We start from the raw sequence: 13,628 nt of genomic DNA, 5'->3' as shown, positions 1-13,628 counted from the left end.
TGGCCAGGTTTAGGTAGATGGAGGAACACTTTAAGACAAAATCAAGATGGTCGCTCGTTACTCTTTTGTGCAGTTCGTTTGAGATCAGAGCTGCCACACGGTAAGAAACCCAGCCTCTGATTGGTGGATGGTAGTGATGTGCGGGTCGATCAGATGGTTCGGGTGAGCTTGTTGGAAAATATTGCAGGTTTTAGGAGGGCAGGTCAGTAAGTGACGTAGCAGCGTTCTGAGAAGGCTCTCCATTATTTGGCTTTTGACCAGGAAAATATGTTGAAGTGAAAATGTCCCCTGGGATCTATATATATATATATATATATATAGCTGATTTCCTTCTTTGAGTAAAATCCTAAATGATAGTTTTTTTTCCCACCTGGACATTTATGCTCTGCCATTTCTCCTCTAATCACCAGGCTGGGTTTCCATCACCAAAGGTTTGTGACAGAATCAGAGAAGAGAGGGAGAGACGCTGTGCTGCTGCCAGAGGAGCCGCTGAATGAGTTCCCTCTGAGTGCTAAGAGAAGGAAAACATTCAGGACGCCACAGTTTATTCCACACTGCTGAAGCTCCTCCTCTTTTTACTGGAACCACAGAGGAGCTGGTAATAGTTTTGCTTTCAGCCATGGCTGTTGTTGCCGTGGGTAACAGCATGACCTCAATATGTCAACAAGCTGAAATATCGCGAGTATCACGTTATGAATTTTTCATAGCATATTAAAAATGATACAGGCATTATTGTGAGCAAGATGTTATGGCACACATCTAGTTCCTATTTTCCAATCTGCTTTTGTCTAAGTGAGTGATAGGATGTTCAATATGTGACATGTCTCCAGTATGAAGCTAGGGCTGACCTGCCTGCAGCCCGTGAGCGCGCGCTATATTAAATAATAGGACACTCAGACAGCGTCAAACAGCGTCAAAATACGTCCACTAAAAGATGGATTGGATTCAGACATGTTCCTCTGCCTGTTGCTGCTCCCTCTCTCTCCTCATCCTATTATTTAATATAGCGCGCGCTCACGGGCTGCAGGCAGGTCAGCCCTAGCTTCGTACTGGAGACATGTGACATATTGAACATCCTATACCTTTAACTCGCCCTGATTTTTATGATACAGGTCTGAAACTCTTTTTACGCTTCACGCTGCTGCGACTCGTTTAAAATGTTGTATCTTACTTGATTTTATGATTTGTGGTTTAACAATCTTGTGCTTTTATGATGTCATGATTTTATGACTTTTTAGGATTCATTTTATGTCATGATTTCTTTTTGATCTAAAGATTTATGGTCACATAATCCGTGTTTTAAACTGTTTTTAAGTGTCCTATATTTGAACTGTCTTGTTTGTCTGTTTTCATGTGAAGCACTCAGTGATTGTAACACCCTCACTGTAAATCACTTTGTGCTTTAGTCGGCTAATTTGTGCTAAAATGTAAAATGTCTGCATCTTACAGTTATAGTTTTATTGTCATTATATAACAGTTTACATATTTCATTAAGCCTCTAGATGCTGTGACATAAACTGTAGGAAAAGTTCACATTCATTAACCCCCCCTCCCTCCTCTGTCTTGTGCTGCCATCTGCTCACAATACAGCGGTGTGTGTGTGTGTGTGTGTGTGTGTGTGTGTGTGTGAGCCAATCACTGGTTAATTCCAGTCTCCAGCTCTCCACCTTGTGGTCCACACGCAGCACTGGCTCCTGCATGCATCGCTCTCTTTATTGCTGGAAATTGGGCATGGAAAGCAAACACACACACTCACACACAACGCGCACAGTTCACTGACACAGGTGGTTTGGGCTAAATATACGTGCTGCTATAAATAACCACGACTAAAAATAAAACTCAGACTCCTCAGATTAAAAAAAAAAACAAAAAAAAAACCCAGAGCAGTCCAAAAGCCTCTGTGATAAACACTCTGCTGTGGGTTAATGTTTATGATGAATTAGTAAGCAGGAAGAATGATTTAGTCAATGGCTTTAAGACAACACGGCTGCAGCCTGACCTAAAATTATAGGGCAACAGATGCATAGTCTAAACATCCGAAGCAACTTGATAGCTTAGTGGAGAAAGACAGTCATATCATAATACAGGCATGTAGGCCTTTATTGAGTGAGTCATTCTTTCCGACAGAACACATTTTCCATACCCACATTAAAAAATAAGATCTATAAAAACAACGGATATCACAGAAATGAGGCTGATGGGTGGACGCTGTCCACAGCAGGTGGTAACAAGGACACCAGGCTGATTCATCGCCTCAGCACAGAAGGCATAGATCACTGTTGGGCACGGATCTCTGGAAGACAATTTATTTTTTAATTCTGTTTTACACGTGTGAGTTGCAGGATATTTGTTTTCTTGTTGCAAACCTTGCTGGTAATTTGAAGTTTCTGTAAAGCAGAAGCACCTGAACATGTCACCTGTGTGCGTGTTACAGGTCATCAGACAGCATGACATTAACCAGGTTTAAGTCCTCAATAAAAAAAGTCCTAACCTGATGTTTTCCTGGTGTTTGTTTTTGTTTATATTCCACGCTGTACCTCCTCCTGTTTCTTTATTTAACCCCGGATTGAGATTAAAGTGGCATCGCTCAATTAGCTCTCATTACTTCCATGTTGTGTTCTGTTCACATCACTCAAACACATAAACTGACACAAAAACGGAGCCTGACCGCGCCGGGCTCACAGTGCGCGCTCCCCGCCTGCTCTCCATTGGCCGGGGCGCGGAGCGGGGGGCGGGCCGTGCCGGTGCGTGCTGTTTAAAACGCTTTGGGTGAACTCGTCGCGAAGCACATTATCCAGACCGGTCCTCCAGAGATGTGAGGCAAGTTTCACACTTGATCTTGTTCGATCCAAAAGACACAACAAAGCGCGCGGGACAGACGCTGCGGATAGCGGAGCCCCCCCCCAAACGACTGGATTATATTTCAGCGAGCTGAAACCAACCGGCCCACAAATGAGCAACAGGTAGAGGAAACACGAGTCTTTCACACAACTGCTTCTCTTGTGCTTTCATATCGCATGTGATGCTGTTAGCAAGTCCTGTGCGCATGTTTCAACTGTTAACTTTTGGCAAACAACCGCCAAATTGTGATGGTTTGTTCTTTATGACGCGCCGACTTCCTGGCTTTTACGCACGACTTGCGCCGCCACAGCGGTCAGATGACCCGCCAAAAGTTTCACTTTATCCGCTCACATTTCTTCTCGCCTCTTACTGAAGCGTTCTGGGATCATTTCTGACGGCAGGGGTTGGAAATGAAGCGTGCTCCTCAGTCTGAGGGGTGTGTGTGGATGATTGCATCAGAAGTCAGTTCCTTTTTTCCCCCCGCACCTGTTAACATTTGTCGCTGGCATTTGGTGCATTCTGAGAGCAGCTCTGCCTCCCTCCTCACAGACACACACACTGTCTAATAATACCCTTTAAAACGCAAGACTACAGAAGTATAATGTGAACTCCTATTATTGTGTTATTCAGGTGATTATCTCCTCTTCTCCTTCAGCCTCTGCTCATTTTGAAACTTTGGCTCTGTGTCTTTAATCTTTAGAAAACCTGCTGCCTTAAAACTAAATCTTAAATACACATTGCTTAGCAACACAGCATCCTCAATCATTAGGCTCATTTGCACATGGACACTGATGCATGTTTGTACAGCTGTTTGGGAACTTAATTTGTGGTTTTCTGTTGCGAGTAAACGCCTCGAAGACAAATTGCATCAGCCAGTTTGTCAACATTCAGCATGACTCAGTGACCAGCAGCTATGTATGTAAATGCAGGATGTGTCACTGACCCTCCAGGCCTGCAGAACTCTCTTACCGCAAGCTTCTCCTCGTCCTTAACTCTCAGAGAAATCTTTCAAACTTCAAAGAGATAACACCGTGAGGCTGCAGCAGGTCGACTGAGACGTTGCCAGGACAGCGAAAACTAATGAGTGGTGCTTTAGTGGTGCTGGGAGAATCCTCACAGGACGGCCATTATTGCAGCAGAGAGGAGAAATCCCCCGAGGGCTCTCCGAGAGTCAACAAGCTGTTCATCTCTCCTGTACAGCAAACACGTCGCCTGAAGCTTCTTTAAATAACAGACCAAGTTCACTAAACCTGCAGGCGGGCATGTCACTTACAAACTGCTGCTCCTGTTCTGCAAACTTAAGCTCTTTTCTGTCGCAGATGACTGACAAAACTGCTTCGCAATCATATCAGGACAATTTAGAAAGTTAAAGTTAGAAGTTGGATGCTGATGGCGACATTTAAAACAGGCGCTGCATGTGAAATTGTGCATTTAAAAAGCACCATTTAGCAATAATTTAGATGTTTGTAAATGATGTGATAAAGAATCCAGCTTGAAATCCAGACTGGAAGCTGCTGTGGTTCAACTTACATAACTTGCGGAGCATTTATAGTTTCTTGCAGTATATCATTCAGGCGATGACAACGGTATGTATATTTAAAATTTCTCAGTTGAAGTTTTTAATTTGATCCGTCAGCTGCACAAAACCATCAGTCCATGGGATCCTGTAGAAACGCTGTAACCCACAATCCAGCAAGAACTGATCGAGTCAGCGCAGGGCAGCCAAGAAAAACAAGTCGACTTTGTAAGTGACCAACAGCGGGACCTGAGTGCAATTACAGGGTGGCCTCTCTCAGTGAAAGCTGAAATGTTAGATGAGGGTTAAATATCACTGTTGTTGTTTGTCATAACTGCATGAAATATTGTTGGCACAGTGAGGCGAGCTTTGCTGATCCAGGGTAGAAAGTTTCTGATGGTTTTTCTCAGGCTGCACGCACGTCTGACTTAATGAATTTATCAGTTCTGACATGTCGTCTTCAACAAGTAATTGCTCAAATGTTGAATCGTTAAAATATTTTTGCCTTGAACGTGATTTCATGGAAGTTTATCTGCTCTATCTGGGACTGGTTTGACTAACCGACGTCTTCTGCCTCTGTTTTCTTGCAGCAGATGATCTTGATGAGGTCCAGTCAGCTGATGAAAGGGGAGTGACCGCTTCATCCTCCTCTTGTTGCACTCCATCTAGGGGCCAGTGAGGCTGAAGAGGCGTCCCTTCAGCCCGCCTCATACTGTCACCATTTCCTCTCCAAGTTGGTCCCCCGAAAGTGTTTCAAAACTGTTTCTCCAACGCTTTTTCCAGAAACTCAGACTGTTTTCCAAAGCAGAAGCAGCACAGCCCTCCCAGACTGAGGTGATGGGAAGCGTGCGAGCCAGTCGCTACAGCATTGTGTCATCAGAGGAGGACGGCATGAAGCTTGCCACTATGGCAGTACCCAACGGCTACGGGAACGGCAAGAGCAAGGTGCACACGAGGCACCAGCCACAGAGCAGATTTGTAAAGAAGGACGGTCACTGCAACGTGCAGTTCATCAACGTGAGCGAGAAAGGTCAGCGGTACTTGGCTGACATCTTCACAACGTGCGTGGACATCCGCTGGAGGTGGATGTTCATCATCTTCTGCCTCGCCTTCCTGCTGTCGTGGCTGTTCTTTGGCTGCGTCTTCTGGCTGGTGGCCATCTTTCACGGGGACTTAGAGAATGGCGCCCAGAAGTGCGTCTCCAACGTCAGCAGCTTCACCGCTGCCTTCCTGTTCTCCATTGAGACTCAAACCACTATTGGCTACGGCTACAGATACGTGACAGACGAGTGCCCTGTCGCCGTCTTCATGGTGGTTTTCCAAAGCATCGTTGGCTGCATTATCGATGCTTTCATCATCGGCGCTGTCATGGCGAAAATGGCGAAACCCAAGAAGAGGAATGAGACTTTGGTTTTCAGCCATAACGCCACAGTGGCCATGAGGGACAACAAGCTCTGCCTGATGTGGCGTGTGGGCAACTTGAGGAAGAGCCACCTGGTCGAGGCACACGTCCGGGCACAACTTCTAAAGTCCCGGATGACAGCAGAGGGGGAGTACATCCCCCTCGACCAGATGGACATAGATGTGGGCTTTGACAGTGGAGTCGACCGCATCTTCCTGGTCTCTCCAATCACTATCGTCCACGAGATCGACGAGGACAGCCCCTTCTACGACATGAGCAAACAGGACCTGGAGAACTCAGAGTTTGAAATCGTGGTCATCCTGGAGGGCATGGTCGAGGCGACCGCCATGACCACGCAGTGCCGCAGCTCCTACGTCGCCAGTGAGATCCTCTGGGGCCATCGGTTTGAGCCCGTGCTCTTCGAGGAGAAGAACTACTACAAGGTGGACTACTCCCGCTTCCATAAGACATACGAGGTGCCGAGCACCCCGCTGTGCAGCGCCAGAGACCTCGCAGAGAAAAAATACATTCTTTCAAACTCCAACTCCTTCTGCTACGAAAACGAGATGGCACTGGAGAACAAAGAGGACACGGACGAGGGGAACGGGGGCAGCGTTGGGCCCGACGGCACCCAGACAGACAATATCTCAGAGACTGAGCACAGCCAAGCAACGGTGCCGCTGGAGCCCCGGCCTCTGAGACGAGAATCAGAAATATGACTGTTGAGACGTCAGACCTCATGTGAGGGATTTATTAAAATCACCTCTCTGCTCCGAAAGGCACAACGAGCCGAGCTGGGCCTTGGGTAGAGGACAAGCCGAAAGGTACTGCTGTGGGAAGCGGCAAAGGACTTTGTATGTAAGAACTCTTGAGTACATACAGTATGACAAAACACAGCACTATGAACCACGTGCATATTGCAGGAAGAATTCTCCACTAAGTCCCCATGAATGTGCGCTCAGTGTCTGGTGAATGCAAGGTGACAGAGAGGAAGGTTGTTGAGATGACTTGAAACCTGCAGGCATGTCTCAGTTTCTCTGTCCGGCATGAACAAGACGCTTTCAGGAAGGTGGTTTTTATAGTTAGAACATGTTCTCAAGTGCTGCTAGAAAACAGTGAAAGTCAAACTTTCTTGTAGAACCAAAGAGTACACAAAGGGTAGATGTCTGGAACAACGAAGGTACAAGTAGAGTATTTGTTCACGAGCTGGTCTCATCGCAGACATCACAAGAGTCGAAATAAAAACTTTCTGTATGCAACAAAAACTTTAGGGACTCGACAGCACTGATTTTCTGATCTTCTGCTTTAACCCTTTGCAGCTGTTGATCTGAGAGACGGTTCATTGCTGGTCAGACTGATAGAAACATGCCTGCTCATGTCAAGAGATGGAGCGGGGGAGTATTAACGGCATCAAACTGACAGAGAAAAATCATTAATTTAAACAGAGACCGGGGTAAAACGAGAATCTGAATGTTCTTAAAAGTGCTGCTATGATGTTGCTTCTTTTGTTTTTTTTACGATTGATAAAAGAATACCAAAGAGTATTATTATCATAGTTATGTGTTTCTTAAAAACAACACCTGCTTAGATTTGGTACAAAGAATTTTAGAAAGTTTAACTAAGGTTTTGTTTTTCAAGAATGTGTGTACAGTTTGTTTTTAATGTCGATCATCTTGAGCCACTTCATCAAGCCTTAATCTGAAAAAAGGGGGAAAGTGAAGATGTATAAATCTACCAAAGTGGCAGAGGCTTTACTGCAGAGGACAGTAAACAGGAATCACAACTTCTGTAGTGTTCGCTGAGCTGAAACAAGAACTCTGATGTTTTAGGCGTCGACTTGAACCCAAATCTTTAAACCCAAACTTGCTTTAAAGGGTTTTAAAACACAAAGTGGAATGTGACTTTGCAAACTCCTTCCTGCTGTCTGACGCAGTGTTACGATTGGAGATTGTAGAAGAACATGTCTTGCAAAAATACCAGATCTCCAAGTAGAACATTTTCAAAGCCACGTTCCCTTTTTGTTGCTGAACGCAGCCTCTTCTTTATCAACACTACTTGAGTTTCCATTCTCTGTCCGAACGCTTTTCTTTTACTTGAGAATGTAAGAATTGAAAAGTTCAAAGCCACATGTACTGTAACCCCGGCATATGAAGGTGTACTGCACAAGAGTTTGCATCAACACAAATTTATATCCTGTATTTTATTTCTTTTTTTTAAAGACAGAAACACAGTGACTGAAGGCCACTGGGCTCCATACATCCTACATGTGTACATACCTCCCTCCCTGTTGCAGTTGTTTTGTATCAGTCTTCCAAATGTACTGCAAACCGCGGAATGTACAGATTTTTGTATTAATATTATTATTATTATTATTATTGTACATGATATTATATTGTTCTTTTTTCAATAAAATGTCAGTGGACAATCAGAATCATGCTGAGTTTGATCAACGGCGACATTTTCATACAGTCATGATGATGGAGACGAGGGTCACATACCACTTAGTTTACATTTGGGATTAATAGTTTTAAGTGTATCTTTCTTTTAATTAACCAAAACCTGACAATATCTGACTGTAAACATGAAATATGGTGAATGAATATTTTTCGTGCACTGGTCAGTCACGTCTTCATTCAGACTAGTGGAAAGAAAAAGTCCAAAATACACATTTAAGTTTATTTTAGTTCAGATTTCTGTTCTGGAAATGTTTGTGAATCAGTGCATTTTGAATTAAATAATCCCTCATTTGTATATTTAAACATACAATTTCAGAAAATTTGTAGTGTCTTGATGTAAGTCATCATCTGAGGAAGTTTCATGGTGATATCTGTTAAAATATTTTACCCTAGTGTCTGATTTTTGATCTAAAAACAAATGAGTTTTTCACTGAGACTCGGAGCCAAATCACACCTTCAGCAAACTTTACAGTTTTATTCCTGTCTATATTCTGAAGCTTCTTCCAGAGGGGTTTATTCATATATCAGAGTCTCACATATGGAACATTTTATTCCTAAAAACAGTGGTTCCCAACTGCTGGGTCGAGGTCCAAAAGTGGGTCGCAAGTCCATTCTGAATGGACAAACGTGTCTGTTTTTTTAAGTACAGTGAATTTCCAGCACAGAGCTTTTACTTTGAAGTGCTGTTTCCTGCCGTAGAGTTAGTGACTAACGGAGAGCTACATCACAGAGGCAGCAAACGAACTTGATGACATGTTCAAACACAAGTATGACGCTGAATGTATTCAACTGTTGGACCTCGAACTAATGATCAAGGAGAATCTGGACCAGTTAGGAGCCACTGCTTTAAATCAGGGTGAAATTTGATTTTGCTTTTCATGGCTGTTGACAGTATTTTCTGGGTTATGGAGAGATAAAAAGAGATATCTGAAATTCCTTCTATAAAAACCTTTGAATCTAATATGTCAACGAAGTAAAGGAAGAAATTTGAACCTGACTTCATCCAACGTTCAGATTTTTGCTCTGAGAATGTGGGCCGATCTTTGCATATTTAGTTAGATAACATAACATTTCCATATTCAAACACAGCGTGTCATAAAACCTGTAATACAAAAAAATAACTCCTAATGTGAGAATCAATGCCAAGTTTAAAGGCACTGTCAGCTTCTTTATATTTCAGTGGAAATACTGGACGTTTTACTCAACTACAATTATGTGATAAGATATTTGCTAAAGAGAAGATTTTCTTTAATGTAAAATGTGACCATAGGGCTGGGTAATATCTCTGTATTGTGAAATGAGACTGGATATATCAGATTTTTGGGGTCTCATAACATCGTAAGTGTTTTTTCCTGGATTTATTTATTTATTTATTTACTTGTTTATTTGACAAGGACATAAGGGCACATAAGACATTGCTTCATACGTAAAACACAAAGCAGATGAAATGCACACAGGTTTATATCCATGGCTAATCTGCAGCTCTGTCCCTGGTTCAGCTTTTAGAGTTAAGATAACTGAGCACAGAGTCATTCAATACAACAATATAGACCTTTTTCACGGCAGACATTTTGACACGTCAGAGTAGGAGCAACACAGGTGTGTTCAGTGACACTAATGACAGCTGCGTTCCACTTAGGGGAGACCCCGGTATTGTCCATGTTGGCTAAATGTTACTATCTTACTGGGACACTGAATGGAACTCAGCCATCCTTAATGTTATCAATTTCACCTGTGCTTTTTCTACTGACACATGTCAAAATGTCTGCTGTGAAAAAGGTCCATAACACATGCGTGTGCATTAGAGGCTGCGTTACAGTGCAGCTTTCTGAAATACCAGGCTGTTCTCTCTGCTCTTTTATTTGTCTTTAATCGCTGAGTCATTGTGTCCACATCACTGATGATTACTTAGCAAAAACTTCACTGTGTAAATATTTTGAGGAAGCACCAAAAGTTAATCCTACAGTATCATTACATTATTGATTTCAAAGTATTTGGTGAGAAATACTGAGATACTTGATGTTCTCTGTATCGACCAGCCCTCACATCAAGTCAGGTTTATTGATATAATAAACAGGGTCAGATGACACTTGATGTGATAATTAAGTGCATGTTCTCAGAATAATTTAGTCGATCTGTTCACTCAGTCTATAATAACACACAGAATCTCACCTGCTCATGCACACCTCCTCTCCTCCTCCTGTCACACTTTTTACTCATTCTTCCATTATGAAACTGTTTCAAGTTTCAGCAATACTGAAGCATTTGTTTAAAATAATCTGTTTTAATTCTTTTAAGGGTTAGGGTACCTGCTAATAATAATAATAATAATAATAATAATAATAATGTAATACCATGAAACCCTGACATTTTATGAGAGAGTTATTGCACCTAGACAATCTCACACTGTCGCAGCCCTTCCTTCACTGCAAACGTTGAGTAAACAGTTCAAGTTCAGCTAAATTATTCTGATAATCTGTGAGTGTTTATAACTGGTCACATATTTACAGATGAACTGATAAAGAAACAGTTTCACTGTTGAATCTAATAAGTAGTGTTGTCACGGTACCAAAATTGGGACCCACGGTATGATACCAGTGAAAGTATCATGGTTCTGAGTGGTATCAGGATACCACAGCAAAAATGAGGCAGATGTGCCTTTTGTCATTTATAAAAAGATAAATCACTTTTCTATAATACATCAATGATATTTCAATGGAATAAATTACTTATTGACTTATTCATACTTCAAAAACAGCATCAATAAGTGATTAACATAGGGGGGATCAAAATAAAATAAATAAAATACAAACGGCTCGTTCCTCCTCTGACACGTCACATACCTGTGTGCCGCCACGGCTCAGCTGTTCAGGTACTACTGGGCAGTCATGACACCAACAAAGAAGAGAAATTATTGGACCTGGAGCCGGGCTTCTCCGTCGCCGGTAAGCCGTAATCTTGCGGTGGCCATAGTGCTCCGCCGTATTCCCGTCTGTGACCCCCGTTCAACCCACAACCGGCAGGATTCGCCTTTCGTTTCTGCTGCTGGTTGAAATCTGTACTCGCACAGCGTGCTCCTGAATGATTTCTTTTGCTCACACAAAACTATTTTTAGTCTCAAATGTGAGTAAAATGCTCGCACCGTAGAGCTCTGTGGAAAACAAACCACTGTAGCATATATAAACAAATCGAACCTACAAGTAAAAAGAAATAAATAATAACTTTCACTGCTCAAAGATACTCAGTAGCTCAGCTAATACCTGACATGTCACTGGATACAAACCACTGCAGCAGCATATTGAGTGCCAGGTGGCCAGCGCACAGCGTTATTGGACGGTGCATGGACACTCACCCTCTTGTGATTGGACTTTGAACTTATCCCACAGTAGTGGTACCATGAGGTATAAATAAATAAATAAATAAATAAATTACAGTACTTTTTACTCCACTACATTTATTTGACAGACATTTACTTCAATCCAGACTTTAGAAGCTGCTTTCATGTTTATGCACCAACAATGAATGCATCATTTTACTGTTGATACTTCAAACATATTTTGTCGTTTCTATACTTTTACTTGAGTAAAAACATGAATGAGGAATGCAGGACTTGTACTCTTCTGTACTGGACTAACTTTATATCAGTGTTTCATTTCCTGCAGTGTCAGTACAGCGGCACCAGCTGCTCATGTTACAGCCTCGTTATGTTTATCTTTTAATTTAAAGTTTTAACGTATGCTATGCAGGAAAAAAAAAACAATGAATGGACGAGGGAAGCCGTTAATATTGGTACATCATCAGTATCGGCCAAAAGCAGCTTTAAAATGAAGAATCAGAATCAGCCAACATGCTCTCTCTTATGCTCTGCTGCTCCGTCTCCACAGACAGAGTGTCCAGAGTGCGCTCTGCCACTCTGAGAGTGCGCTGCTCTGGATAACCCAACGCTACATTCAGACAGTGCTCCCAATTTATCAACGCTCCAGTTTGTGTCAGAGTGCGCTCCCACACTCACCATGAGTGTTTCTGAACGCACCACTCACATCATCTTCCTCCATCGTCTAAAACAAGACAGAACTTGTTAGCTAGCGCTAGCTAATGTCTGTGGAGAACTGTTTTGCCTCCAGCTAAGCCCCGCCCACCAAACAACATCACACTGTTTACTAACAGTAAAAGAGTCTATTGAGCTGAGTTTCATTTGCAGGTGAAACTATAGTTACATATCAGTTAAGGACAGAGTGAAATAAATGTTTGTTGATGATAAAACACCTCTGAGAAACAAACTCTTCAGATACACATCATCTTACAGCTGTGAGGACACACTGAGGCCTGAACACGTCCAGCAGCAGCAGCGTGCTGTGACACTAACCAGCTGCCTCGTCCTGCGTCCTGCACTGGCGCAGGAGGGATTAACACCTTCTCTTTTCTCTCTCAGGCTCCTCACATACATTGTTCTCACCCATCTCTCATCCTGTCTTACATCCTCTGCCTTCCTTTCTGTCTCCATGGTGTTTACAATGTCCACTGAACTTTGAATCCAGTCACAGCAGTGAAATCGAGCCACATGTCCACAAGTTGGATTAAAAACACTGACAACAATCCAACATTCACTATCTTCATGTTGTTATTTGCACATTCAGTATTCACTTGCACTAAATATGTTCACTTTAATCCATTGCTCACTTTTTTTTATCCACTGCTCATTATTATTATTATTATTATTATTATTATTATTATTATTATTATTATATTTTACTGCTGTTTCTTGTATCTTTTGTACTTTTTTCTGCATGCCTAGTTTTTTAAGTTTTTAAATACTGAAATCTTTAATTTGACTCTTTCCCCTTGACTGCTGTAACACTGGAATTTCTCAATTGTGGGATCAATAAAGGTGTATCTTATCTTATCTTCACTATCCTTTGATGGTGCACATGTGACATTAGAGATGTATGTACTTTGGTAAAACACATTTTTATGGCACTGAAATCGTAAAATTTTACAGTAATCAATGTTTTTTTTACTAACGAGAAAATGATTGGAGAATTATCACCAACTCTGCAGCTCTACAGAGCTTTTCAGCCTCTTTCAGGTCAATGGTTTTAGCCACAGCTCTGTGGATGATGATGACAGTTTGTGGTCGAAATTTCCCAACAACTACTAAATGAATGGCCGTGCTATTGGTTCCAGATATTTGTGGTGACGTCTTGATATTTTCTGAAGCACTGTACTTTGAGTTTAGCGCTAATTAACAACTGTTACACCTGCTAAACAGCAGCATGTAAGCACTGTCAATGCTCATATTAGCATTTAGCTCAAAGCAATGCTGTTAAGTACGACATTGCAGAGCTGTTAGCATGGCTCTGCACTAGCCCCTTTTACACTGCCAGATTCACTGCGAATGTTTACTGCGAGCGTT

The 13,628-nt window shown here is 42.2% G+C and overlaps 1 protein-coding gene across 2 annotated transcripts; it reads left to right on the top strand.

Moving 5' to 3' along the window:
• The first annotated feature begins 2,800 nt into the window (after positions 1 to 2,800).
• kcnj2a (potassium inwardly rectifying channel subfamily J member 2a) lies at positions 2,801 to 8,118 on the top strand. 2 transcript variants are annotated; one of them, XM_049563362.1, is made up of 2 exons: positions 2,801 to 2,963; positions 4,951 to 8,118. In XM_049563362.1, the coding sequence occupies exon 2, from the start codon at positions 5,195 to 5,197 to the stop codon at positions 6,476 to 6,478; it is 1,284 nt and encodes a 427-aa protein (XP_049419319.1). In that variant the 5' UTR covers positions 2,801 to 2,963; positions 4,951 to 5,194; the 3' UTR covers positions 6,479 to 8,118. The 2 variants fall into 2 exon arrangements, with proteins under 2 accessions (XP_049419319.1, XP_049419318.1); XM_049563361.1 differs by having other exon boundaries at positions 4,948 to 8,118.
• The last annotated feature ends 5,510 nt before the right edge of the window (positions 8,119 to 13,628 follow it).

Source organism: Epinephelus fuscoguttatus, linkage group LG20 (assembly GCF_011397635.1).
Source record: "Epinephelus fuscoguttatus linkage group LG20, E.fuscoguttatus.final_Chr_v1".
NCBI classification, from domain to species: domain Eukaryota; kingdom Metazoa; phylum Chordata; class Actinopteri; order Perciformes; family Serranidae; genus Epinephelus; species Epinephelus fuscoguttatus.
The sequence above is the reverse complement of the archived record's forward strand: the minus strand, read 5'-3'. Positions and strand labels throughout refer to the sequence as shown.